This window comes from Lytechinus variegatus, chromosome 5 (assembly GCF_018143015.1).
Source record: "Lytechinus variegatus isolate NC3 chromosome 5, Lvar_3.0, whole genome shotgun sequence".
In the NCBI taxonomy this organism is placed as follows: Eukaryota; Metazoa; Echinodermata; class Echinoidea; order Temnopleuroida; family Toxopneustidae; genus Lytechinus; species Lytechinus variegatus.
The window spans coordinates 26,141,895-26,167,882 of NC_054744.1; the positions used below are offsets into that span (position 1 = coordinate 26,141,895).

General features: G+C 37.3%; 1 protein-coding gene across 1 annotated transcript; it reads right to left on the reverse strand.

Annotated features, from left to right (window-relative positions):
* Positions 1 to 735: 735 nt before the first annotated feature.
* LOC121414848 (oxytocin receptor-like) lies at positions 736 to 11,823 on the reverse strand. The gene is made up of 2 exons (XM_041607904.1): positions 11,719 to 11,823; positions 736 to 2,498 (listed from the first exon to the last, which is right to left on the reverse strand). Exon 2 carries the CDS (start codon positions 2,466 to 2,468, stop codon positions 1,224 to 1,226), a length of 1,245 nt encoding a protein of 414 aa, XP_041463838.1. The 5' UTR covers positions 2,469 to 2,498; positions 11,719 to 11,823; the 3' UTR covers positions 736 to 1,223.
* Positions 11,824 to 25,988: the final 14,165 nt, after the last annotated feature.

Here is a 25,988-nt window from a genome sequence, read left to right on the forward strand (position 1 = left end):
GTCATTTCCCTGCGTCAAAGATTGACGTTCTGTGTTCAATGCATCCGAGTGTGCCCTCATTAAGGATTTGACAGCTTTAGTGTTCAACATTTCTTCTTGCTGCAGGTGTATATTGTATGGAAGCTTAAAAGTGCCACCGAGATGTTGAGATAATTATCTTGGGAAGTCGACATCATGATAGCAAAAGATGAGACGACAAGATCCCGGATCTCATCATGTCGACATCTTGTAGAGATGATCAGATGACGAGATCCCGGATCTCATCATGTCGACATCTTGTAGAAGAGATGATCAGATGACAAGATCTTCGATCCATGATCATGTCATCTGATCATCTCTTCTAAAAGATGTAGACATGACGAGTTACGAGATCATGACATACATGTATGATCATCTCTTCTAAAAGATGTCGACATGATGAGATCCGGGATCTCGTCATCTGATCTTTTGCTATCATGATGTCGACTTCCCAAGATAATCATCTCAACATCTCGGTGGCACTTTTAAGCTTCCACAATATTGTGCAGAAAAAAAATTAACGATTTGACGAGGTAGCGAAATATTTTATCTTGCCATTAGAGCGTTATCATGTCAACATTGCGAGATAAGTTATCTTGCCAAATCGGCTTTTAATAAAGTGATATGTCGTCATGGCGAGATTCTTCATCTCACCAAGTCAGCTTTAAAAGGTTATATGTTAACATGGCGAGATGGTTATCTTGTCAGCTTGACTTAAAGAGTGTTATATACACACACCCACCAAGTATCTCGCGACGTTAGTGGAATTGGCCATTTCAACATTAGAAGTTTATTCAATCGACTTATCAAGTTTAAATATATCATTATCTCGTCAAGACGATGCTTCCGCAGTATCAACCATCTGTGTCTTCCGAAATTTAGCATGGGTAATAGCGCAACTAGTGTTCATATACTTCACAGCTGGCACCATTGAGGTATTAATGCAACTACAGGCGGAGGACACAGCATGTTTTTTTTATCAGCGACGTAACTAATACGAACTGTATTCATGGTATTTGTTAAGTAAATATTAGCGTATTCATATAGAAATATATTTGTATACATATTCAAGTACTATTTTACATATCAATTCTGTCCAAATAATATTATTTTAGTCCATATTTCTCTTTTTCATAAGCTTATGAAGGCAAGTTAGATGTTTTGTGCTGCATTGTTGAGTCTTTCTCCTATACAATGTCAACATGCTAAACTTTGTGTTCTCGTATTTGAGGGACCGGTTTGTAAATGTTCCTATTCGGTACTGTTCCATTTCTTCCCTTGAATGATGCATTATTACTGTCCACTATCGTTTTCATGGTTTCGAAGTGAGAGTTGCTTGAGGATGAATTCGCACGAGGAGCATCGAATTCGGTATGACGCCTATTAAGTCTCCTAATGCCGCTGTAGAACCCAGTAGAACAGTCTGCCCATCGTCCGTACTTACCCCTGTTGAACAAGAGGAAGATGTAAGGATTCGCCGACGAGTTGGACGCGGCGAAGATTCCCAGAAGACCATATACAAAGCGGTGAATCTTGTAAACGTTATAACATTTCATGATCTCGACGATGAAGTACGGAAGTCCACAGATAACGAAAGCAAGAATGATGACGAACGACATTTTAAGGGTCTTACTCTTGGCGCGGTTTAGCGAGGTTGATCCCGTACTCTGAATGCGCATCTTGCCGCCACGCTGGATGAAGTCACCAACAGGTCGCCGACCGAATGAGGTGTCGTGGGCTTTGTCCCAAATCTTCTTGCAGATTCGAGCGTATGCGACGGAAATGATCAAGATTGGGATAAAGAACGTGACGACGGCGGCGTAGGAAAGGTATGCCATGCGGTGCCAGTCTGGACGAAGTTTGAAATCGGTTCCGCATGTTTCAATGTTGCCATGCTTCTTGACACGCCAGAGGAAGAGCTGAGGGACGGAGAGGAGAAGCGCGAATCCCCAAGCTGCCATTACCATGCGCCAGGCGGGAAGTCCTTCTTTCAGAGGACTCCTGACAGCTTGGTGACGGTCGATGGCTATCAAGACTAGCATGTTACTCGAAGCCATGATGGATACGGTCTGCATGTACATTATAATCTTGCACATGAAATTACCAGCCAGCCATTGGTAGTAGAGCATCTCGAATAATGCTGATCCTAGGATGGTGAAGATGCATACGCAGAGATCGGCTGCAGCTAGACCAAAGATGATCTTATTAACCCGTGACTTGCGCCGTCTGTTCATCCAGAGCCACATGAACACGCACATATTCCCGAATAATCCAAGGACGAAAAGAAACCAGAGAGAGACGATACGGACGTCACGGTCGAAGGTCACAGGCCGACCACTCTTGGGTGGTTCTGTCGTGTTGAGGAGGTCAGATGTATAGTCCGGCATGGGGGATACTGTTGATGTCAACCATCCAGGAAGATGCCCCGTCTCATCTTCGGCAGGGTCCATGGTTAGATCGGCCAGATTTGATTTTGGTCACTGAATATGAGATGAGAAAAGTAATGTTATGAGAAATTAAAGCGATTTATATTCTATGTCATCTAACTTATCAATTTCAGATATTATGTATATAGGCCTAGACGAGGAAGGTGTTGTGACTAAAGAAGAACGTAAGATCATGAGGAAAATTTGAAAATCAGAAGATAATATAATATAATGAGAAGCTCTCGACTGACGTACAGGGAAGAAGAATTAAGGATTAAGGATCTTAAAATCTAAGATGAAGATCTTGGTATGAACATGGTGAAGCTTCCGAAAACGAAAATACCAAAAGAATAGAAAATTAGTTCAGACAAGAGCATATTATACATTCCATTTTCCGGATATTGCATTATACACGTGTGTACACAGACTATATCCAAATAGCCCTTAATGGGGAAGGATGTTGCTTTCATGAAGATTAATATTTTTGGCGGGAGTTGTTAGAGTCATTATCTGTCTCCATTCCGAGTGCTTGCCTGCAAAGAATATCAGCATGGACGATTACGCACCCTGAAATTAGAGAGGGAAACCCGAAATTGAAATCTTGGAGACGGTAATCCCCGTGGACGCCAAATAATTTTGCACTTGAAATCCTTGAATAGATGGAAATTATTTAGATATGTGACTCATATATTGATGTATCCCATTTTATATACAAATGACGTCACGTGAACTTTCCCCGCGGTGTTATTCACAATTATTTTACATGCATTTTGTTTTTGCATATCGCAAATCAATACCATTGATGATAATGATCAAAATTTTGTTTTATAGGTTGATAGAAATGGGAAACAAATAAGCTGAAGTTCAAATTAAAAAAAAACATATCTCAGACTACAGTCTGTTCAAATCAATAATATTGATAATATATTCATAGAAATGTAAATATGTATAGTAAACATGCAATGGTGAAAATGTGTGTGAATGGCAAGAGCACTTTTATGAGATTCACATATTCCTGCATGAAGGATTCACAAAGGACTCAAGCTAATTTTAAGCTCAAGTTAGAATTTCAAACCAATGTTTTCTTCCAATTTGTTTAAATCAATGTTGGGGCGGAATTCATGGTGCAAAACTTTTCGTACATGGCAAATACACAATCGCATTTTCTTACTTCAATATCCTGCGTGCATTGTGGCGCCGAATTGCGCAAACATATGGAATCGGTTATATCAAATCACACCAGGGGCCTGTTGCATAAAACTTTTTACCTGAGAAAACTCTGGTAAAAACTGGAAACTAAGGTTAGTCTGATTTCTGCCATTGACTTTAACACAGGGCAAAAACTCCGGTAAAAATAACCTGAGTTTTCTCAGGTAAAAGGTTTTATGCAAAGGGTACCAGGTGGGTGTTTCATAAAGCTGTTCGTAAAGTTACGAACAACTTTACGCACGACTGGAACATGTTCTTAGGTCATGACTCAGTTATACAGGGGTTATCACATAGCACAAGAAAGGATCACCAGTCGTGCGTAAAGTCATTCGTATCTTACGAACAGCTTTATGAAACACTCACCAGAACACTTCACTATTTCGGAAGAAAACTAATCTACGTTGCAATCATGAATGTTGATTTCGAACCTTGGGCGCGAAAATAAAAGTATAATTGAAATTCTGCTTTCGAAAATGCCCCTGGTTGATATTGACTTGTTTTCAATCTAGCTGACTCCATTGAATGAGTTTTCCATGTTTTTCTCAATGGTTTCAATATTCTTTGAATTATAGATTCCGTGTTGACCTGTTCGCATACCATTATTGTGTAAAGCGTGTGCATGGCATATAATGTAGAAACGTCTGCTAACTCAATGAAACAAATAGAAACAATGTCATGAAAAATGTATGTGCATAATTATGATAATCACGATAATCTCACAGCTGAATTCTCCCCTTAAAACAAAAATGGTATCAACGATTGTCGCTTTAAATATAGTGCGACAAGAACATGGAAAAGTTATTGCTATACTTATTTTAGAACCCAAATGTGTGAGAGTGAGAAAGAGAGTGGGGAGAGGATGGGTGTTGGTGGGCATGGAGAGACAAGTCAAAGGGACCAATTAATGCCTGATCTCGCTATATGGTTACTTTTCATCCAAACAATTCAATTTGACGTCACGGCCGGGTTTTTGGTCACTCATAATCATTTCAATATCAACATTATTTTGTTTTCACCCCTGGTATAAGATGCAGCTTGCATATCAGGGTATTATTCTACTTATTCTGTCTATTCTGCACGCCAAAAGTGAAATCTAGTAATATTTTGATGTTGGAAACATGCGTGTTTTTTTTTAATCAACTCTATAATTTATCTCTATACATATCCAAGGGATAACAAAAAATGATTTGGATTTGTTGCCTTGGTCATATAGGGAATTGCTAATTGAATATTTAGTATGATATTTCATGAGTTATTACATTTATTTTAATTCAGCTTTATGAATAAGCTAACAAATAATCTTGGCCTCCTCGCATTTGTCCTCATGACTGAACCATAATGAATTTGTATTTAGATTATTAGTTAAAACCCAATGCCTATTAGTTCTTAGGAAAAAATGTGTAATACATATTATTACATAAATAAAAACTTCCCTTAGGGTTAATATTCATTAGTTCACTGGCGAACTAATCATTATTCTCTAAAAATATATTAACATTATTATTTGGGGCGTGGATAAGATTAAAATCAACTTGCTTATAATTCACAAGTATTTTGTCGATAAAACTCGTATGCAGAACATCTCTCATCATAGATTTACATGTTTTGAAGAGTTCCGATCAATTTGTATAGTGGCCTTTACATCGTGATAATGTTTGATTAAAGCCTTCGAACTCATTTTATGTATCAAAGAACACGCCTAAAATTACATTTTATTTTATCTATACACCCATCTCAACATCAAGTTTATTTAGAAAAAAAGCATAGCAGAAGAAAATATGAAAATCTCATTCTGATGTGAAAAAAAGGAAACTCATTTGCATTTTCACCATATAGTTGCAAAAAATATTAACTTTGTTTACATAGCAAAAAATCTAGTGAATATCCACTGTTAAATTGATATCATATGCATCTTTATTTATGAGAAAAAAAAAATCCGAATCGGCTTAACATGTAAAAGTGTTTGCAATAAATGACATCGTTCATTTATTCAGTCAGTCATCTATCCATTCGTCCATTCATTTACATCAGTTCTTTCGTTCATTCATTCAGTCAATCAGTCTGTCAGTCAATTATTCATTTATTCTAATTAATATTAATTTCCCTCCATTTTTACAAAACATAATTTTCAAAAAAAAATTTTTACAAAATCATTTGCAAAAAAAAGAAGGCGTAAAACTTTAAAAGCAACAGCTATAGTGGCGGGGAACGCCTCTGGCACTTGAGAAAAGAAACGAGGACTAGAAAAGGGCGATATGTCATTTTATGTTCCAGTCAGGAATCATGCTTCTGTCAGTTTGCGAACAACTTCATAAACCCCTCCCCTTGGCTAAAAAATCATATTCATGCCAAAAAGAAGACAGTTATTGTGGATATCACATTATCTTCCAACATTCTCCATCGATAATGCATGATGGGAAAGCAATGGGTGTCGATGACACCGTGATAATGACCTCGAATTCAATTAGTTGGTATTTCTTTTGAAAGTCAAGACACGGAGGAGGCGGTGTCTATAATGACATCAAGGAGAAGAGTTAGATGACACCTGTTAACCAGTCTGTATAAACAATTCACGATCATGATACCATAGTGCAGTGACATGTTGTCCGTGCATGTTCAGGGGCCCGTTGCAGAAAGAGTTGCAATCAATCGCAACTCTACAAATTTAGGCGCAACTTGATTTTCAACCAATCAACAGCGCGCATTTTGGACTTGCGATTGATTTTTTTGGCTTGCGTTTAAACGCAACTCTTTCTGCAACGGGCCCCAGAAGATATACCCTTATGTAGATGCTGGTTTGCGAACTCTTCTGCATCTTCATGCAGTAGATGCATAATTAAAAGCTTTAGCTCCAAGACGCACGACGGACTCAAGAACATAGTTTATTACCTGTCTAACGACCCTCATGACAATAAAAACCGAGAAGTCCTTATTGCAAATTTGTGACTCAAAACTTCAGTTTCTTCCTAGCCTCTCAGTGGACAAACGAGATATTTGAACTTTATCATCAGCTCCGAAACTTACAGATGAACCTGCTGTTCCGATTCACAAATTTTCGACAAAGACCTCCGAGCTATTTATTGAATTTTGACTGGCATTTTCCAAACATTTACTGTGTTCCCGAATCCGTCGGGCGTTGCGGAGCGAAAACACACTATTGCAGCCACCATCTCCCCGTTCATTCGTTTGTATACTTTTTTCTCTTTCCACCCGCTCTCTCTCTCTCTTTCTCCTTATGTTCTTTAATCCCCTTCTCTCTATACCATTAGGTTGTCTGTTAAAGATCAAGTCCACCCCAAAAAAAGGTTTATTTGAATAAATAGAGAAAATCAAACTAGCATAGCGCTGAAAATTTAATCAAAATCGGATTTTTCACAAACAGTGATATGTACAACTCAGTGACATATAAATGAAACAGACGATGATGTCCCTATCTCAATATCTCGGTAGGAAGTAATTCCTTAAAAAGCTGCTGTGTGCGCTATGAACGTCTAGCTTAGCCGGGTAATATAGGAGCGCCTTGAGCACCTAAGAAGGTGGATAATACCCTATATTATTATTATTATTTCTTTTGTTTTATATTGTTTGAATTCTAAACTATTTCATTTTTTTGCAAATTTGACAATAAGGACCACTTGACTGAACCATATAGTATTAAACAATACTAATTCCACATGTTCAAGGAGGAATTAATCGCTGTTTCACTTGTCAATGAGAAGAAAATTTGAATATTTCATATAATAAAGTACAAAATAAATGGTGAATGGACGATGTCATCAGATTCCTCATTTGCATACCGACCAGCATGAGCATATTAATGTTCTGTGAAATTAAGCGAAACTTTAAAATGTCATAACTTTCTCATTTTACATCCGATTTTGATGAAATTTTCAGTGTTATACTAATTGTTTTTTTTAAATATTTTTTTATGCAAATCGACTTTATGTTGGGGTGGACTTGTCCTTTAAGAACTTTGAAACCGAATAATCTTCGCAGATGGAGCAGATTGTTTACTCGATAAAAGGGAATGTGACGGTAACTTAATGCACATACACTCGTATTGAACTTATAAGAAAAATAAGCATGATAAAGGATGGTCAAGTTAAATTTTATATTTCTCAATAAAAAAAGTGCAATACTATATATGTGGGAACCCAATGGAAATGAGCTTTTGAGATTTAGTTAACCTGTTCAAGCCTAATGATTTCATTCTTTAATTTATAAAATCTATATATATTGTGTTTTTGTGATTTGGCAAATGAAGTCAATCAATCAGATTTATTCTTTCCTCCATGTTCCATTTGCTTATCAATCAATCAATCAAAATCTGAATCAATCAATCAATCGATTAATCATAAACTTTTCAAGTTATGAAGCAGGAAACATATTGAACATTATCTTAACGAAATAAAACACGTTTAAGTGAATTTTGTATTGGAACTAAGAGACAAAATTGAATGCAACATATTTTGAGAAGATTCAGAATCACTTGCATCATTGGATAATTTTAAAATGTCTCGACACAAAGGATGTGCATGAAAATCGATCATCAAAATTCACATTCGCGCTTCCATTAATGAAAATGTCATTTGCAGGACCTCTTTAATGATTTAAGCGAAGGTATCGCTGCATTGTAACTCGAATGCCAAAATGACGGCAATAATATCATTATGTCTTAAGACATAAAAAAACACATAATACAGTTTTTACAATCCAAAATAACAGTCATCATGGCTTTAAGCGATCGTCGCCTAGTACAAAACGGGATTCATTTCTCATACTTGGATAGAAATCCTATCCAATTCCTAAGCCGAGAGCAAGTACGAGGGTTGATTGAATCTAAAAAAAATGAATGAAGAGGTTATTAATCGAAAATCGATGAATGAAAATGAGGAGAAAGTAATATGATATACAAGGCGGATTAGCTTTCATTTATTAATCAAACTTGATCACATCGAGACTTTGCTGCAACGGGGAATACTGTATTCATTTACCATTTACATAATCACAATTGGTTTCGCAACTCGACTCCCGTTAAGGTGGTTCCAACTGGAATGCTGCAAAAACTTTTAAAGACCACACCGCCAGAACTTCGGAGTGGTCCTTGAACGGTAGGAAGAGGGGGTCGAATTTCGACAACGCTCGTCACCGCGCGCAAAATTGGAAAAAATCAAAAACACGGGTGTTGCCTTAGCGGCGCATCGCTGAAGCCGGCGTTGCTTTAGCGATGGTTTAAAGGTAGTGAGCGGTAGCGAGCGTTGGTTTAGCGGGGTCACCTCCATACCAACGCCAAACCAAAGTTCATTACCGCAATGGATAGCTGCTTCAGCGCCCGACACCGTTCCAGAAATCCCGTGTACGCTCGTAAAACACACCACCAACTCTACCAAAGTTTGTGCAACGTTTAATCACAGCAGCGGTGGTCCAGCTTTCAAGATTTCTGCATTGGCCTAGCGGACCCAATCGTGCACGAACTTGCCTCTAGCGGTGCCAAACTTTGACTGGGCGTTGTTGGAGAGGGGGGGGGGGGGGAATTGCCACTCCTCATCGCTCGCAATATTTTGGGCAGCTCAAAAATTTCGGAGCTGTAAGACCATCAGCGGTGGCCGAGCAATTATGATTTTTTTTTCGCCGCTCCAGCAAAGTTCTGGCGGTGTGACCACTAAGGAGTGTCCCTGACTGATGAATAAAACGTCAACTTCGTGAAACACCAAGAAAATGGTATAGTATTGTAAGTTCACAAGGAATACTTGTTAGCAGGGCACTGGGAACAGTTTTTATAAGGGTGTTGGTTTGGAACCCGCCCCCCTTAGTGTTATTTAGGGTACGCCATGGCTTTAAGCAGAAAAGTTTGTAAACAAATTATTTATTTATCAGTTGCTTTGTACATGTAAAAGTACATTCATCATTCAGGGAAGGTTAAGGGTGAGTTGCATTTTGTCTAGCATGTTAAAAGACTGACCTTTTTATTGTCATCTGTGTTGTATTATAATTGTCTTTTTATAATGATTTTTTTTGTTCTTAAAGGGAATCTGAAAAATATATTTATCCTGTGATGAGGGAGGATATGACAGCCTTTCCCCGCTGTCGTCGTGTTGTCTTGGGTGCTCAGATTTTCAGGACAAAAAGTATTCGGCTTAAAGGGGTGGTCCGGGCTGAAAATAAGCATGTCTTAATACATAGAGTAGAATTCATATGCTCGTTCCCTCCCTTTGAAAGCACCCCCTATCGAAGGTCTGCCAAAATTTCTGAACCCCCCTCTCGAGGGCTTTTCGCAAGCTTTTTTAATTTGCCTTGGAGACCCCCCTAATTCCGGAACACTGCTTAATGTACCCCCTATCTCAGGTGAGCTCTCATTCCAACAAAAGATCCGTACTTTACTTTTCAAAATGAAGTAATCCTGAATGAGATTTCAAAACTAGCAGGAATTTGATCCCGGGATTTGATCAGTTTTTCTATGTTATTCAAGATATTTTATTACCCCCTTTTAAAATTTCTCAATAGTCCAAAGAGAGAGATAAAGAACACCCCCTTTTTAAAGAAATCTTCGGGTGAAAATACAAATACACCCCGTTTTTTTTTTACTATTTGCGGGCCGGACTTGTCCCGCGAAAAAGTACCCGTTAACCGGACATTTTGGGAACACGCATGCGGAGAAGGGGGGGGGGCGGGGTTTGGAAGAAAAAAAAAGAATTAAGCGCATCTCGTCTTTCATCGCTTTGTACTGCTGTGAATAACGATAATGGTGTCAACGTTCTCTGGACATGTGAATGTGAAATTAACTATTTGTTTCTCGTTCTGCAAATACTATATTATTGTAAGAGTAGAAATAATCAATATATGTTTTAAAATAAGAGATATTAGTTGAACTGTAAAATCAAAAGGGTTCACTAACCCAATACTACTTTGTTTATGTCCACTGCATCACTACGTCACACTCACAAGGTTTCTTCCATGAAAATGACCATTACGGACTCAAGGTTTCTCATTCATACTTGGTTCTCTCTTTCTCTCTCCCAGTCTCTCTCTCCCACTCTCACTCACTGTGGTCTTTCTTAGCACACCCAGTTCCTTCTTATCCAGAAATAGTATGAGTCAACTGGTCCAAGAATATAAAAACATTGTGATTGTCATATCAAGTCCAGGGTATAAATACAGTTGTACAAAAAAGATATTTCAGATAGATTTTGGGGTTATTGAGCTACCGCTCCACCCCGCATAAAATCATACAGTTTGTTCTCCTGGCCCATCCCATGGCCGTAAACAAAGGAGTCCTATAGCTTTCACATATACTGTTATTTATATTTCTTCATTGTATACTTCTCATCAATATTACATCCTTTCTACCCTCAAGAAAGGGTGAATAAATATATTATATTGGAACTGCATAATCATCGTCTTGTCATCTTTCTTCGACTGTAACACTAGCCTATATATACGTCATCGAACGCTACCATAACTACAAATATATCATCAACCATCATTAAAAACTTTTAGTGTTACATTATCTTATCTGGGATTAATCATTACAGAATGAATAGATAGATGAATAATTTAATGGATGAAGTTAAAAAAAAAACCAACATATAACATTATCTTAATCATGTGAATATCGCCAAACGTCGCAACAAAATGTCACAAAGGGTAAAGAAATTGCGCCAGGTCGATTATTTTTTTTTTCATTTGTTAAATGACAAGTTTATTCTTTATGGAATCACTAGCTCGTCATTAATATTGTTTTCAAATCGACCTGGCAAAACATTTCTTTAAGCTTGTGTTTCATCTTGAATTTCCCTCCAAATCATACCAAACACCTCTACGTAACGTAAAATGATTCCTAAAAAGACCCCACTTTCGAAACATTTCATTGATGCCGTACACATCCCAGTAACCATAATAACAACTCGTCAGGCGAAGGAGGGAGTCCACAACCACAAATCCCAGAACGGTCTGAAATTTGACGATTATTCACTCCGGTTAGCGATCGCGGTTTTGACGATTTGGTTGTGGTAATATTATCAACAAAAATGATCGCAATTAGTATAGCAACCAAAAGTATACTTACATTAGATTTTAAGAGATGAATTGAAGTCAAAACTGGAGACAGCTCACAATCATGTCTTTCCCATTCTTCTTCTTTGATCCACAGAGAGAGAGAGGCAAGGGGGAAGAGAAAGAGAAGGATGAGAAGAAGATTCTGGATGAAATTGCCTTTTATGACTTCCTACTGAGAAACCATCGAAGAAAACTGCGTCACGGAGTGGGCCTGGAAAAAAAAGGATTAGAAGCAGAAATTTAGAGTTTGTTTCCTTTCCAAAGGCAAAGAACTGCGATAACCCGATGTGATGTCGTAAGTCAATTACCCCTAAAAGTAATAAACTGATTGGTCAGAAAGAGTTAAGTACATTCTAGACACTGCAACAAGACAACCCTATAGTATCATTTGCCCGAAGTGTTTTTTCAGTCTTTGTAACGCGATGCTTATATCCATCTCCAGACAATGAACAACATATCTTATGTAAGGAACTCATATGATGTGATTGACCAAAAGTAATTTACCTATGTATTTCTCTATATACCTCCCAACCCCTCCCAACACTTACTGTAAGGTGGTCACGTGATACCGCTTTCAGTATTATTACTCGCTGGACGGACCAGCTCCGGGCTAAGGCATAAAATTGGGAGTTTGTGAATGACGTGAGCTAAAATTATATTATATAGCGGTATGTTGTGAATAGTGTAATAAAGTTGAAATTAAGCTGAAGTAATGCTACGAAAGAGAGGGATAAAGATGTACCAGAACTGGCATTTTATTGCGCACTCATGAGTGTTGAAGATTCATCTCAAGTCTTGAATCTGTCAGAAAATCAACTTCTCCTCGCAAGCTTTTAATCATGGGTAGTTCTTTTTGCGTCAAGGCGAGAATATACTTCAGCTTGGTTTCGTGAAACAGATCTGAACGATTTTGAATTTATTCGTTCAATAATATGACTTGATAAAAGAGGAAGAGAGAATTCATCGTAATATATCAGCCAAAATAATACCATGTGACACACACACACAAATTAGATAACATACGTCTCTGGGATTATTGTGGCGCCGTATATGCAATGTCATGAACACGTGATCATAGCCAAGCGATCATGAGTTGTGATACATGTATGCTGTCAGGATAGAGAAATTACGCAACACAAAGACCCATGCGATGAATTCAGCTCATGTGACATGATATTCAACATTACTTTATCTTTTTATAAAGATTAAAATAGTCGCAAAAAGTATGGAGAAAAGGATAATAAAAGTTATTTTGATCTCTTTACAATCATTTATTTTTTTTACAATAACATTCATAGAATAATTGATGGGTGGAGTAACAAGAACAACGGTCTGAGAAAATATTCAAATTAAATCGTTGTCATGATATCCAATATGTCTTGAATATAGGGCCTCTGCTGAATTGTGAGGACACTCATACTCTTGTGTGACAGATACATTAATTGTCAAAAAGTCTCCCAAGACAAGTGCATTTTCTACATTGTTATTCGAGATCTTACAGTAACTTGCATGTTTTTCCCCGTACCTGTTCTCGGGCCCGTTGCAGAAAGAGTTGCGTTTAAACGCAAGTCAAAAAATCAATCGCAAGTCCCTAATGCGCGCTGTTGATTGGTTGAAACAGGGTTGAAAATCAAGTTGCGCGTGTTTTTTTTAGAGTTGCGATTGATTGCAACTCTTTCTTCAACGGTCCCCTGAACTTTCTATTACATCAGGCAAATCAGCAAGACTCCGCTCCGCTCCAAGATCGTAATTTAAATAAAATTGATAAATTCATATTTGAGTGATGTGGTGAACGAAAAGTAACGAAGCAAGGTAAACCAAAAAAATACCCTCTTCAAAAAAAATTTCCTTGTTGGAAATTATTTGAAAAGCAGAATTTGACATTCAAAATTAGTTAAAGAGATTAACATACACGCATATACAAACAATGAAAACCATGGAAACGATATACATGTACCAGAAATCATTTTTAATGTTGTCTTTATAATAATTTTCAGGTTATGTATGTATGAATTTGAAGTGAATTAACAATAAAGACTACTATACAAAAACAAAATATAAACCGACAACGACTTATTAAATTTTACGCTCTAACACACTTAATGTTTATTTTCGAGATGCGGATGATACATTTACATATTAGAGCAACTTCGGGCTTAAACAGCATTATATTGATGAAATATTAATATTGTGTTCTAATAAAGCACTCGACGTGATTTTGGGAACAATTACAATACATTTAAGCAACATTCACAAGTTTAACTGATCAAGTCTAATTTGAATTTCAATCCTCATTTTGGGTACCAGCATTACCCCAAGATACATTTAAGAGCTGAAAGTATACGATAACTTCTCGAGGCAAAAGGCCTCATCCATAGTCACTAAGCACTAAGAGGTAATAAATGAGCATTACAAGGGAAGAACATGTTTTACCGTTCATTTGGATCTGAGGAAATCTAATCCTCCAGTTGTTTACAGTTTTATCTAAAATAAAGAATTCATTTTCAATCACGTTCTATTTTCACACATGTAATATCACCCCAAGAGTTAAATATAGATTACTGTAGATTACTATAGAATTTTTGTTTCTGTTCTATATACGTCGAATTTTAAGGACAAGAAAACAGCCTTAAGCATCTGGCAGGCGCATATTGGTGACGACATGAATTTAATGACATTCAACGGCAAACTTTCACGATTTCGCTCTTTTGTATCGTCTGCTAATAAAGTTACGAGATCAATTCTTCTTTGTTTATGTCAAAGTTACCGACGTATTGCAGGGAACACTTTATCACGTGGATGCCTGAGGCATTAAAAGTACTGGTGTCACATACTCATCTTACTTTTTCCATTTATCAACCCAATTTGTTTCCTCCCACGAGCAACACAAGAAAATGGAATGTAATAACTACCGCGTAACCCACAAAATTCAGATGATGAAATTTGAAAATTTGAGCCTAAATCCAATAAAAATCAATATATATCGCTCAGTTCCCTTTCCATCTCAACAAACAAACCCAGAAGTGAAATTATGTACATACAACAGATCTAGTTTCATAAAAGTATTTTTCAAATAAAATATTTCTCCTTGTCCGTCCAAACAGCATGTTGATAAAACAAACATGACCCCTTCGAATGCAAATGAACTAATGCATCGAGCGACGAAGACGTCTTTGTCGTACATATTCTTTTTGTCTTTACTTTGAACATCACTAAAGTACCTGCATTACCATTTAATCATTTATCCTTTTATACTTCAAGAATACATCTGGCTGTCAAGGTTGACTTGGTTATCTCTATACGTTCTGACTCCTCTTGCAAATCTGCAAAGATATCCGTTGAAATCGCTTCTTGATACACATAGGCAACAAACCAAACCTGAACCTCAAAACATTCAGTTGTATCACTTTCGAAAGAGCCCCTTGCGACGTGTAATATTCGTAAAACATTTTCTTGAGGTTAATTCTTGTAGCATACTCGGGAGCTACATTGTCAATTCTGTGTTTTTTAACTTGCGCTTTGATTTTTTAACTTCGTCTTTCAATTAGAGGGACGTGGGTTCGAATCCCAACCATGGCGTGCTTTCTGTCAGCAAGAAATTTACCCACATTGTGCTGCACTCGACCCAGGTGAGGTGAATGGGTACCCGGTAGGATTCCTTGAATTCTTTAGCGCCTATTCGGCGGCTCAGCTACAGCCAGTGCAGTAGAGTATATGCAATTATAGTCGCTGCGCCATACAAAAGGAACATATTATTATCATTATTGTTATTGCTATTATTATTATTTTTATAACATAAAATTGCAGGCAAAAATCATTATTATGGTTGTTATTAAAAGTAACCTGTCTAATTGTGTGTTTCCATACTTGCAAAAGATCGCAAATCAATTTTAGGTCCCGATATCAAAGTCATGCATTTCGTTGTGGTGTGCTAAGAAGCAAATCTAGAGGAGCCGATGATGATGATTCTTTAATTGATCTTTTTGACAATAAGCAGTTATAGAAAAAGGAATACCGTAGATATGGGGCCCTCTTTCATGGATTGTTACAACTGTGAAAAATGTGCCATCATAAATTATATGGAAACTACCATGGTAAAGAAGACTCAGAAGCCAATCACACACTAGGTTTTTATGTTAATTACCACGATGACAAACTGAATAACCCGTGTCGAGTTGAAAAATCGATTCTAAGGAGAAAAGGGATTAAACTTTGCACCCTTAATGGGCCCAATGGGAGCAAATCTTTTTGAAATGTGTAACTTTGCGTCTTTTTTTTTCTTAGAGCGATTCCATATGTGCTACTTTTACCTGAAATTCTCAACAATATCTTATGCTATACGTATAGCAGAAAATAGGTTCAAATAATTTTATCTAACTACAAAGTCAAACACCTTAGTACCGTGAAAACCTCACAAATATTCGTGCTTCTACTTACGAACAATCTCAAGAAATTGCAATTTTTTTTAATAATGATAATAAAAATGAAAAAACATATATCTGTTTTAAAAATTATTTGGCGATGCCCCAGCACTCAACACTTTCAGCAAAATTTAGATGTCATTTAAGCAGAACCATACCATTAGGAAACAAAAAGTGGACGACATAAACGGAGCTATATTTGGAGTCAAGAGGTGTAGCAGAAATATGTCACATGTCAGCTTGAGACGATATATGAGGAAAATGTACTTTGGACATGTTTTCTCATCATGTACTTGATTTTCCTTCATTTTCAATTATTATGTTATTTTTTCAAGAAACACGTATTCGAAAGAAGTATATTATAAAAAGAGAGAAGCCGATTGTTTACTCTATATCAAAATTGTTATTTCAAAGTAAACGAACATGAGACAAAAACAAGAAAAAAAAGAGATATTTTTGGATATCTTTAGTTGTGCACTTTCAAAATTGTCTTTTTAATGAAATTTATTTTGTCACTTTTGTCGCTATCGATATTTGAAGAGTGCATGTATAATTCACAGGTACGGAAAGCAAACACCAAAGTAAACCAAATTTGCAGATGACGCTTACATATCCACTTACCCACACACACACACCCACCCTCATACACCCACACAGACTCAGGTATCATCAAAAGTCAACCACATATCATGACTGGTCTACGATTTGATTTCGGAACAAATTGCAATTTCCTTATTTTCTGAAGATGTGAATATGTGAGGTTCAAATTAACTAAAAGAATATTATATAATTTTACGATTTTTGATGTTTTCAAGCCTTTATTTTTGGAGTAAAGGCCAAACTATTTTCAAATCGTAGCCAATAGAGCGATTGATATGACGTCATTACGACTAGATATTAAATTGGCATTAGCAAAGTCACATATTTTGACATAGGTATTTGTTCGGTGATTTCGAACATTATACAGTAAAATTTTGCATGGCTCAATATATTACCATCAAATCACGTTTTATGAAATCGGTTCGCTGACCCTAACCGGGGACACTTCCTACCGCCCTACACATCCAAATTGGGTTTAATCGACCGACTGGAAACTTCTTACACATCATGAATATACGATATAGGAAACGGCTTAAAATGAGATGAGGATTGATAGAAATGAGAACAGGGGACGTCCCCGCTAGGACGTCCCCGGTTTAAGCGTAATAGGTATAATAAAAAGTCCCTAGAACTAGGTAATTATGAACTCACACGCACAGACACACACACACACACCCTTTCTCCTCTCCTCTCGCGGATACACTCACATATCCACCCTCACACACACACACAAGCACTCCACACCCTCCGACATCTACCATCACACACGCCATTTCTACAGAGTCCCACACTTACGCGCACAATCATATACCACAGGGACATTCACATAATAACTCAACAATAAGTTATGGATTTCCGCAAACGGTTTCCGAAACGGCTTCTCTGAATAACAAAATCAATCACTTAATAGATATATCCACCTGCTAAATAAGAGGCTATTTAATTGGCTTAAATACTTTAAATTGGCATTGAATATATATTTGTTAAGAGCTCCATGAAAGAGTTGGCGGATTGCAAATCGTTAAACGTTTGATACCACGTGAACCCATTTCCCCTTGGATAATTAATTGTATCAAATATCAAGCTCTAAAATATTTTTTTCCAGAAAATTAGATGGTTTAACACTTTAACTCCTCGTGTAGTGTGTAATATCGTGATTAAAACAGCCACACCAAAAGAAAAAAAATAATAAATTGTACGCCAGACCGATCAAAGTAATTACATTGTTTTGAATGATGTACTATCGGTTGTTTTGAATAGGTTTTCTTGGTATGACTGTAACATCAGAGTTTATTTACTCACTTTTTTATTGAAGGATTAACCAGGGAATACTAGGGGATTTTCCGATATTAAACTAGCAAAAAGGAATGGATTTCCTGATGACAACAGCGTATCAATGATCTGTACACATCCTCAGTATTGCCATCTTACGGATACATCGTACATTTTTTATTTGTTATAAATTTCCTCGTTTTTTCTATATAGTGCAATCTTGGTGAGAATGCTTTATACTGTGTTGGTTGTTTAAATTTTACTCAACCGATTGCATTAAAGTAATTTTAGAGTCAATCTAGCCTTTAAGGATAAGATATAGTCAAAAGAGAGTTGTATACCTCTTAGCAAAAACAGTGATAGATAATATTCTTAAATTTATACACTATACAGTGCGTATAAAAAAACGGGACAGATTTGAATAGTCTATAAAATTTTTGTTTCAAATTATGATCTATATATTTTTGTGTCAATAGGTGCTCTGAAGTCTTATCCTTAAATGCCATTAAAATAATTTAGTTTCGTTCATGATCGAGCGAACACGAAATGTTTTTGTTTGGGGTTAAAAAGGAGGCTTAAAAATGGCGTAAAATGATCAATATGATGGTCGGACATTTTGCTAATCAGCAGACTTCCTCTTAACCTTTGAAAGACATGATTCCTTTCCTGTTTGTCCTGTCAAGCACATAATTAAACTTGGTGAAGGATTCAATAACCCCTTGAAAATAGGATTTATGCCTTTTGTAGATACCATAATATAATTTGTTTCAAATAATAAAAGGATTTGACTAATTAAAAATTCTCCCAATTAATAATGCAAATCTTTTTACTTGGGTTGACAAAAAGTCTTCTTTTCTTACTTATGAAAGAAAGTTCAAAGGGAAAAGAAGTTTAAATGAAAAACAAAATAATTCAGGTAAATAAATAAATTTGTAAATGAAATTTCTCATTTCTGCCATTTTTGCTCAAGCCTTCTTTTGAACCCCCGACAAAAAAGTCCCGTGTTCGCTCAAGCATGAACAAAATTGATTTTTTACAAGACATTTCAAAGATAAGATCTCTGAAAATCTTTTAGCATCAAAACATAGAATTTTGAAATAATTTCTTTTTGAATTTTAAAAACTGTCCCGCTTTTTTTTTTTTTGGGGGGGGGAATACGCACTGTTTATTCGGCATGTATGTTAGAAAATGCACGGTTGGCATTTAAAAAAAAGGTAGATGAAACGGGGTGCATGACCCTTGCGCTCCTGCCAGAGTCCACCAGTGAGTTAAAGTGTCAACTGTTCTTGATATCTCGTTTCTTTTACGAGGCTCAGTCCCTAACGACAACAGGCGTGGGTGGACAACGGCTGCCCTTAAAAGTGTAGAGGGGAAATGGGAATTTGACCATGAATTTTAAAGATATGGAATCAATGGAATCATCCCTCACGAGCCTTTTGAGAGTGCTTTGATGTTAAAAGCACCGCTCGGTCCTTGGCATATAAAGTGAAAAGGATTCATACATTCAAACATTGTATCAATTTTTGAAATGGAGAAACGGCGTTGGTGGGGGAGCGGTGGGTCATCAAACTTTTCATACGTCTTTTGAATGCCCTGATAAGTGTGTTAAGCAGTATTGTAAAGGCCGATGTAAAGGTCGGTTCATTAACCCCTAAATCATTTTACTTCAATCTCGATTTCTCTCAAAAATCTATGAACGACCCATCTATATAACAAAAAATGATATATCATCAAAGAAGGTAACTGCAATATTCTATTGTCTATTAGAGGAAAATTTGACCAATGTAATTGGACATAGATCCCCAGATCATCTTATGAGTTAGAATAATCTCTTGATATTCCAATAGAAACCACACATCAAGTTGTCATTGATGACTAATTAAAATATACTGTAGATTGTGAAGCATAACAGGATTCAGCTGGCTTAATGTTTTAGAGACAGAGGGGCGGGGAGGGGGACGGGAGAGGTGGAGAGGGAGAGATGCAGACAGAAGGGGAGACGTGGAGAGGGGATGGTGAGGAGCCAGAGAGGGAGGTGGAGAAGGGGGAGAAGTGGAACAGCGTGGGATAGTGGAGAGAGAAAGAGTGGGAGATCGGGAATGTGCGTGTGCTTTTAAGCCTTCTTTGGTTTATCCTGTCACGTTCCCGTTCTCTTATGCAGCTTCATTTCTTTGGAACAATCTCCGCCTACAAATTCGCAATGCTAACTGTGTTAATACATTCAAAGTTATGCTTAAAACTCATCTTTTTAAATCTTAAATCGATCTTAAGATATGTCTATTGACCCATTTGATGGTATTTCTTTATTCATGATCTGGTGACAAAATTGTAATTTGTAATATTAGTTTTGATACATTTTGTTGTGCAAAGTATATTTCCTTTTTACTTCATTTTCCTTTCTCTTAACCGCTTAGAGGCAATTTTGCGAATTTGCGGTATATAAAATTGCTATATCTTCTTCATAGTTATGTATTCACATATAAATAAAGAAACAAACAAACAAGAAAAATAGATAGACAAAGGAATGAGAGTGAAGGGGAGACATGATTAAAGACTCTGGGGTATCAGGACCTTCAGGAAAAATAGAGCCACCTGTATGTCCAAAATCTAACAATGATCGATTAATACTTTTTTATGAATTCTCGATTTCTTTAAAGCCAAACTACTCTATACGGACTGCGCATCTAAAAGTTTGAAAGTTTTTTAGATTTATTTCACAAATAAAATGACAATAATCCATTTTGTGTGTCAGCATTTTTACCGCAGAAAATAAAATAATCTTGTATGTCTATCGTTGACACAAATGACATAATGTAGTCGTGTATTACGTGTAATAATTTGATTCGTTTTCCTAAAATTTGAAAAATTGAATGGATTGAATTGAAAAAAGAAACTTGGTTCCATAATTTACTCATAGATACAAATATAGGTAAAACATATTTTGTGAGGAAGATAGGTAACCCAAGGGCGAGTTCCATTTATTTTTACGTTGAAAAATAGAGGAATCAACTTAACGACACGCGACAAAGGCATTTTACTTTTCAATTACTTTCTTTCCGCCTTTCTTTTCTGTCATTTTCATTGCTTATTTGTCCTTTCCCTCTCATTTTTTGTATAATTATAGAAATATATATATATGGGAAGGGCTGTTGCCCCCATGTCCCCACGCCGGGGGCCACCCCTGACAGAAAGAAATCACTATCAATTTAGATCACTCGTCAATACATGGCCCAGGTGGGAAATGAAATGCTCTGGTTCCATGAAGTCACACCACCACCGCGACTCCACAAACTGTTGAATCGTGCCTTCCCGATGTAGACTCGGTGGTGTCAGGATTAAGAGGAGATATGAAGCCTCTTCCTCAAATATTGCCGCATTTCAAGAGCGATAAAAATGAAGAGGTAGAACGCATTATTCGAGAAGAGAAAAAAATTCAGGCACCCTGTACTTTTTGCCCTCAAATTGGATATTTGTAAAAGCGAAAAATAGGTTATACGAATAAAGGTTATATGAGAGGCGAGTATAGTCGTGGTGATGAACTTTGCATAATGAATCAACCAGTATCACGCAAGCAATTGTGACGTTTTTACAGCCATGATTATACATTCTTTTTTAAAATCAAAACGACGAAGAGGAAAGCCATGAAATTTTCATGAGAGTTTTACAAGTATAGTGCTAGTACACGTTCTATTTTATCAGGAATTAAATTTTTACGATAGCTACACATCAATATGCACATAACGTTCTCTCATGTAGGCCTTATGACATTGTATAATGTATTTTTTATGGAATCGCAATCTGTGCGTGTCTCTTTGAATAGGAGGAATGGGGGGGGGGGTGTAATGAGATGGTCCTTGACATGAGAAAGAGCCATTTTTGCATCATGTGATATAACCGTGACTGGAATCTCATTTGAAAAAAAAATCAAAATGATTGTCACGTATAACCACCTTTCCTCCACAGCAATATTAAGTTGAGGACAAAATTGATAAAATTCATTTATTAAATGCTTTATGACGGATGACCAGATACTCTGGTCAGAGACACAAATAATTTGTTTGTTTGATAATAGAGATCAAGAGCTTTTATTTGCTATCAATTATTATTTTCACTTAGTGGGCCAAAGTGAGTTTGTGGGTGGCGGGAGGAATTTACTCAGTTAACTGAGTGTTTTATATCCGACATCGAAGGGACGATGAACAGCCAATATCAATTGTGCTCAAATAAAATAATAAAGGTGATACAGAATCGTCCTACCAAACAGTAACAGTCGGCGGATATTCTTCAGAAAAAAGGGAAACTCACCTTGAAGATTGTCTACATACCAAGTTTCAAGTATCAGTATCATAGGAATAAGCAATTTATTATTTTTACGCTAAAGAAACGATTAGTGTCATGTTTCAAAGTAAATACGAAGAAAGTTATAATGTATTCAACAGGTTTAAGATTACTAAAAGCGATTGCTACTTTTTATCAAGAGAAACGTTGAAGTTAAGATGAAAAAAGGATCGAAAGAAATCATATGCATGCTATAGAATATAGATTAATAATGAATGGCTGGATTGACAAAAGGAAATGTTAGCATAGGTTAACAGAATGTATGCATGTATATAGATATTAAAATAAGGCAAAAGCAATTTTGTGTCTCGCCCACTTATGAAAATAACCAGAAATATCGTGATTTGCGAGGGCACGCAAGAGAATTATATCGAAACTTCATTGTGAAATGAATGGGATGGAATAACACTTGTCATAAGAGCCTTGCACGTAAACGTTAACGTTGACCTGAAAATGACCTTAGACCTTACCATGTGACATCAGACTGCATCATAATATGCAGGTCCCCCAAGACAATCTACCATCCAAGTTTGGTTGAAAAGCGACTTACGGTTGTGGAGTTATGTGTCATTAGGCACCTTTCGCAAATCTCTACAACGCGAGATTAGAGTCGGGTAACTCAAAAGTTAACGATTAATCATAGAATCGAATTTCTAGATTGATTATACATTACAGTCAATACAATCAAACGTAGAAAACTGTTTTACAATCATTGCCAAGCTTTGTGTTACAGGCCCTATAGATCTTGCTTTTCGTGTGCAAAGCTCTTTCATACGATACCAGCATGCCATGCCATGCCATTTGCCTGCCTAAGCTCGCGGCGGGACTGTACCTGTATCATGGCTATGACTCCAGCTGGCTGGAGACATGCGAAATGTAGATTATGACATGGATAAGAAAGTGGTTTTTCAAAAAAATCGAGTACATATTGAGTAAGGAAAAACTTACCGAATTAAGGCTTAGATATAGATCATTACAGTCCATCGAATCGATATTGCATTTAATGTGCATTATTTGTGGATCACTGGCAATTGATTCCATGGGTCAGATCACCTCTCAAGCCGAATCATTTCCCATGCGTTGACATGTACACAGCATGCAACAGACCATAAACCGTCTAAATTTGCTGAGTTTTTTCGTTTGCCTGCCCCTTCTACATAAACGATATGCCTCTAGCACACAATGTAATGGGCAGTATGTTTTACTTTTCCGCAGAAATGGGGGGGGGGGGTTGCCGGGTGGGGGGGGTACACTTCCATTGATGAGTGGATACCTGGCGCGACCATGGGGTTTCGAAAAGCACCCTAAACAACGGAAGGTCTTTTCCAGTTATGAAAATGCATCTCTCAACAAGTATTTGGGTTGTGACACCCTACAAGTAGTGGAAATATATCCCTTTTCAGTATTTTAATCATTGTTTCTCACACCCTCATAACGCTACATAGGCCTATACGTAACGTACTTACCCACTCTTCCCCTTTTTACGTGTGGTCGCTCTTGGTATCCACCATTCAATGGAAGTGGGTCCCCCGGGCGGCCTCTCGAGCTCTGGGAGGAACCAAATTTTGATTTGGAAAGTCGTCCTAAATCAGATATATCGCTGTTACCATATTAGCAACTAGAATTTTGCACACGAAACGCAAACTGAATGTTTCCGTTCCAGATGCGAAACGAAAACAAAATCTCATGTCACACAATTTGCATTACAGGACGGAGTTTTACGACCATGACGACGGGCCCAAAAGTCTCTTCCAAAATGAACTACCGTTCTAAATAAGCGTGCGCGTCCTCAAACGAAAGGTCGGGATTACAGGTTTGTGACGGACGGACGACGGACGACATTTGGATCACTAAGTCTCGCCTTCACCTCTGGTGGGCGAGACAAAAATAGAGTAGAGACCAAAAAAAAGAGACAAGATGATGCAAGGGGAGTAGAGGTAAACAAAACACAAGGAGATTCGGCGATACAAGGGGGACACGTAATTATTGTTACTACAAATAAAAAAGAATATATACATAATCAAGAAAGTGTTCAAATAATATCAACAGTTTCTTGATGATTTCTATTTCCATAGGCGGCAATGAAAAGGGAGTAGAAAGGACAAACAATGCAGCGAATATTTATCAAATTATTAAGAAAGCAGTGAACTTTACCCCAAACCAATCCTGCTTCATAGCCTGCCTGCGCCCTGCTAAACTGCAAAATAAACATGATAAACAGGGGGAACCGTAGCAATATTGAACGTGAAATTGAGGATAAAGGGGTTTAATGGGGCTAAATCAAAATGGGTATTTTAAATATATTATGCTTTAATGCAGGCTCGGCAGTTCCTTTGTATCGTATCAAGGGTAAGTGAGGGGCTGGCCTGCTGTTGTTAAGTACATGCATTTGCAAGAAGACGGGGATGATGGGGATGATTGTTGTTATCCGTCAAAGTGCACCACTCAATTTGGGTGGATATCGCAGGAAAACAACAGGTCCATATACAATGTTACCTCTTACGTCCTTCCTCAATTTGTGATTCGATTCTAGTCTTGTTTATTTATCAGTGCTGGAAGAATCATTCTTCTAAACAATCCCATCATTACCCTGAATAAATCAAATCATTTTATTTATTCTTCAAAAAGATTTGTTTTCTCCATTTTTCAAGATTGTGGAGGCTTCAGCTTGCCTTATGATCCCCTTATGTGTTAAAATAAATACCCAATTATATCGCCAATCAAATTTATATCTAAATGGATCAGGTATACAGAAGGGAGAGTTCCTGACACGATACCTCCCTGAATTAGCATTTTCTGAGAAGAGTGGTCCGTACATTAAAGGAACCAGTGGGTAATTAGTCTCATATGGACAAAAGGCGGTTGATCCGTCCCCCTCCCCCCCCCCAAAAAAAACCCCTGAAAAATACGTTATCCCTTTTATCTCCTTTAGAGAATGAGAACTTCTAAGGTTGCATTTAAAGAGATAAACCGATTCGGGATCATCGCACTTCTTCTGGAAAAATCATGGCATTAAGATCAAAAGAAATTTCCGTTGGCATTTAGACGGCAAGTTTTTGGAGCTGGCGCGTGCCCAGGTTCGTGTTTTGATGTTCCATTTCATTGATTAGACCAATCATTCTCTAATCAGTCGCATGAACTTAGAAAAAGAGTACATTTTTTTTTACTTCCCAAGCTGGGAATACAGTTCGCTTCACGTAACTACGGCACGCTCCGACAGCACCCAAAACATCATTATTGATCAGGATGAACATTATGCTGTGCACAACCATGGCCTGCGGAAGCGGGGGTGCTGTGGATGAAGCATCCCCCCAAAATTATTTTTTTGGGGGGCGGGGGGGGGGGGCTGCGCGTATTATTTTCCATAGTCAGCACCCTTTGGTATTCTGCAAGTTGTAAAAAATGCAACCAAAATGACCTTCATTTCGTAGTGAAACTTCCTTTTTTGTTGTTGCTTTCCACATTTCTCGGGACCGACTTGATCTTCATTTTGTAGTAAACCATTTTTTTTCTTCCGAATTTACATCAGCACCCCAAGTAAAAAGAAATATCGTCCCCAGGGCCTTGTACGCAACCCCCTTTTTAATACTTGTTGAGTGAGCTTGGGAAAGCAACAGGGGGTGATTGCTCCGGTGGAAACGGGTTTTTG

Coding starts and splice junctions, on each gene's coding strand:
- LOC121414848 (XM_041607904.1), bottom strand. CDS start 2,468: ATGGACCCTGCCGAAGATGAGACGGGGCATCTTCCTGGATGGTTGACA.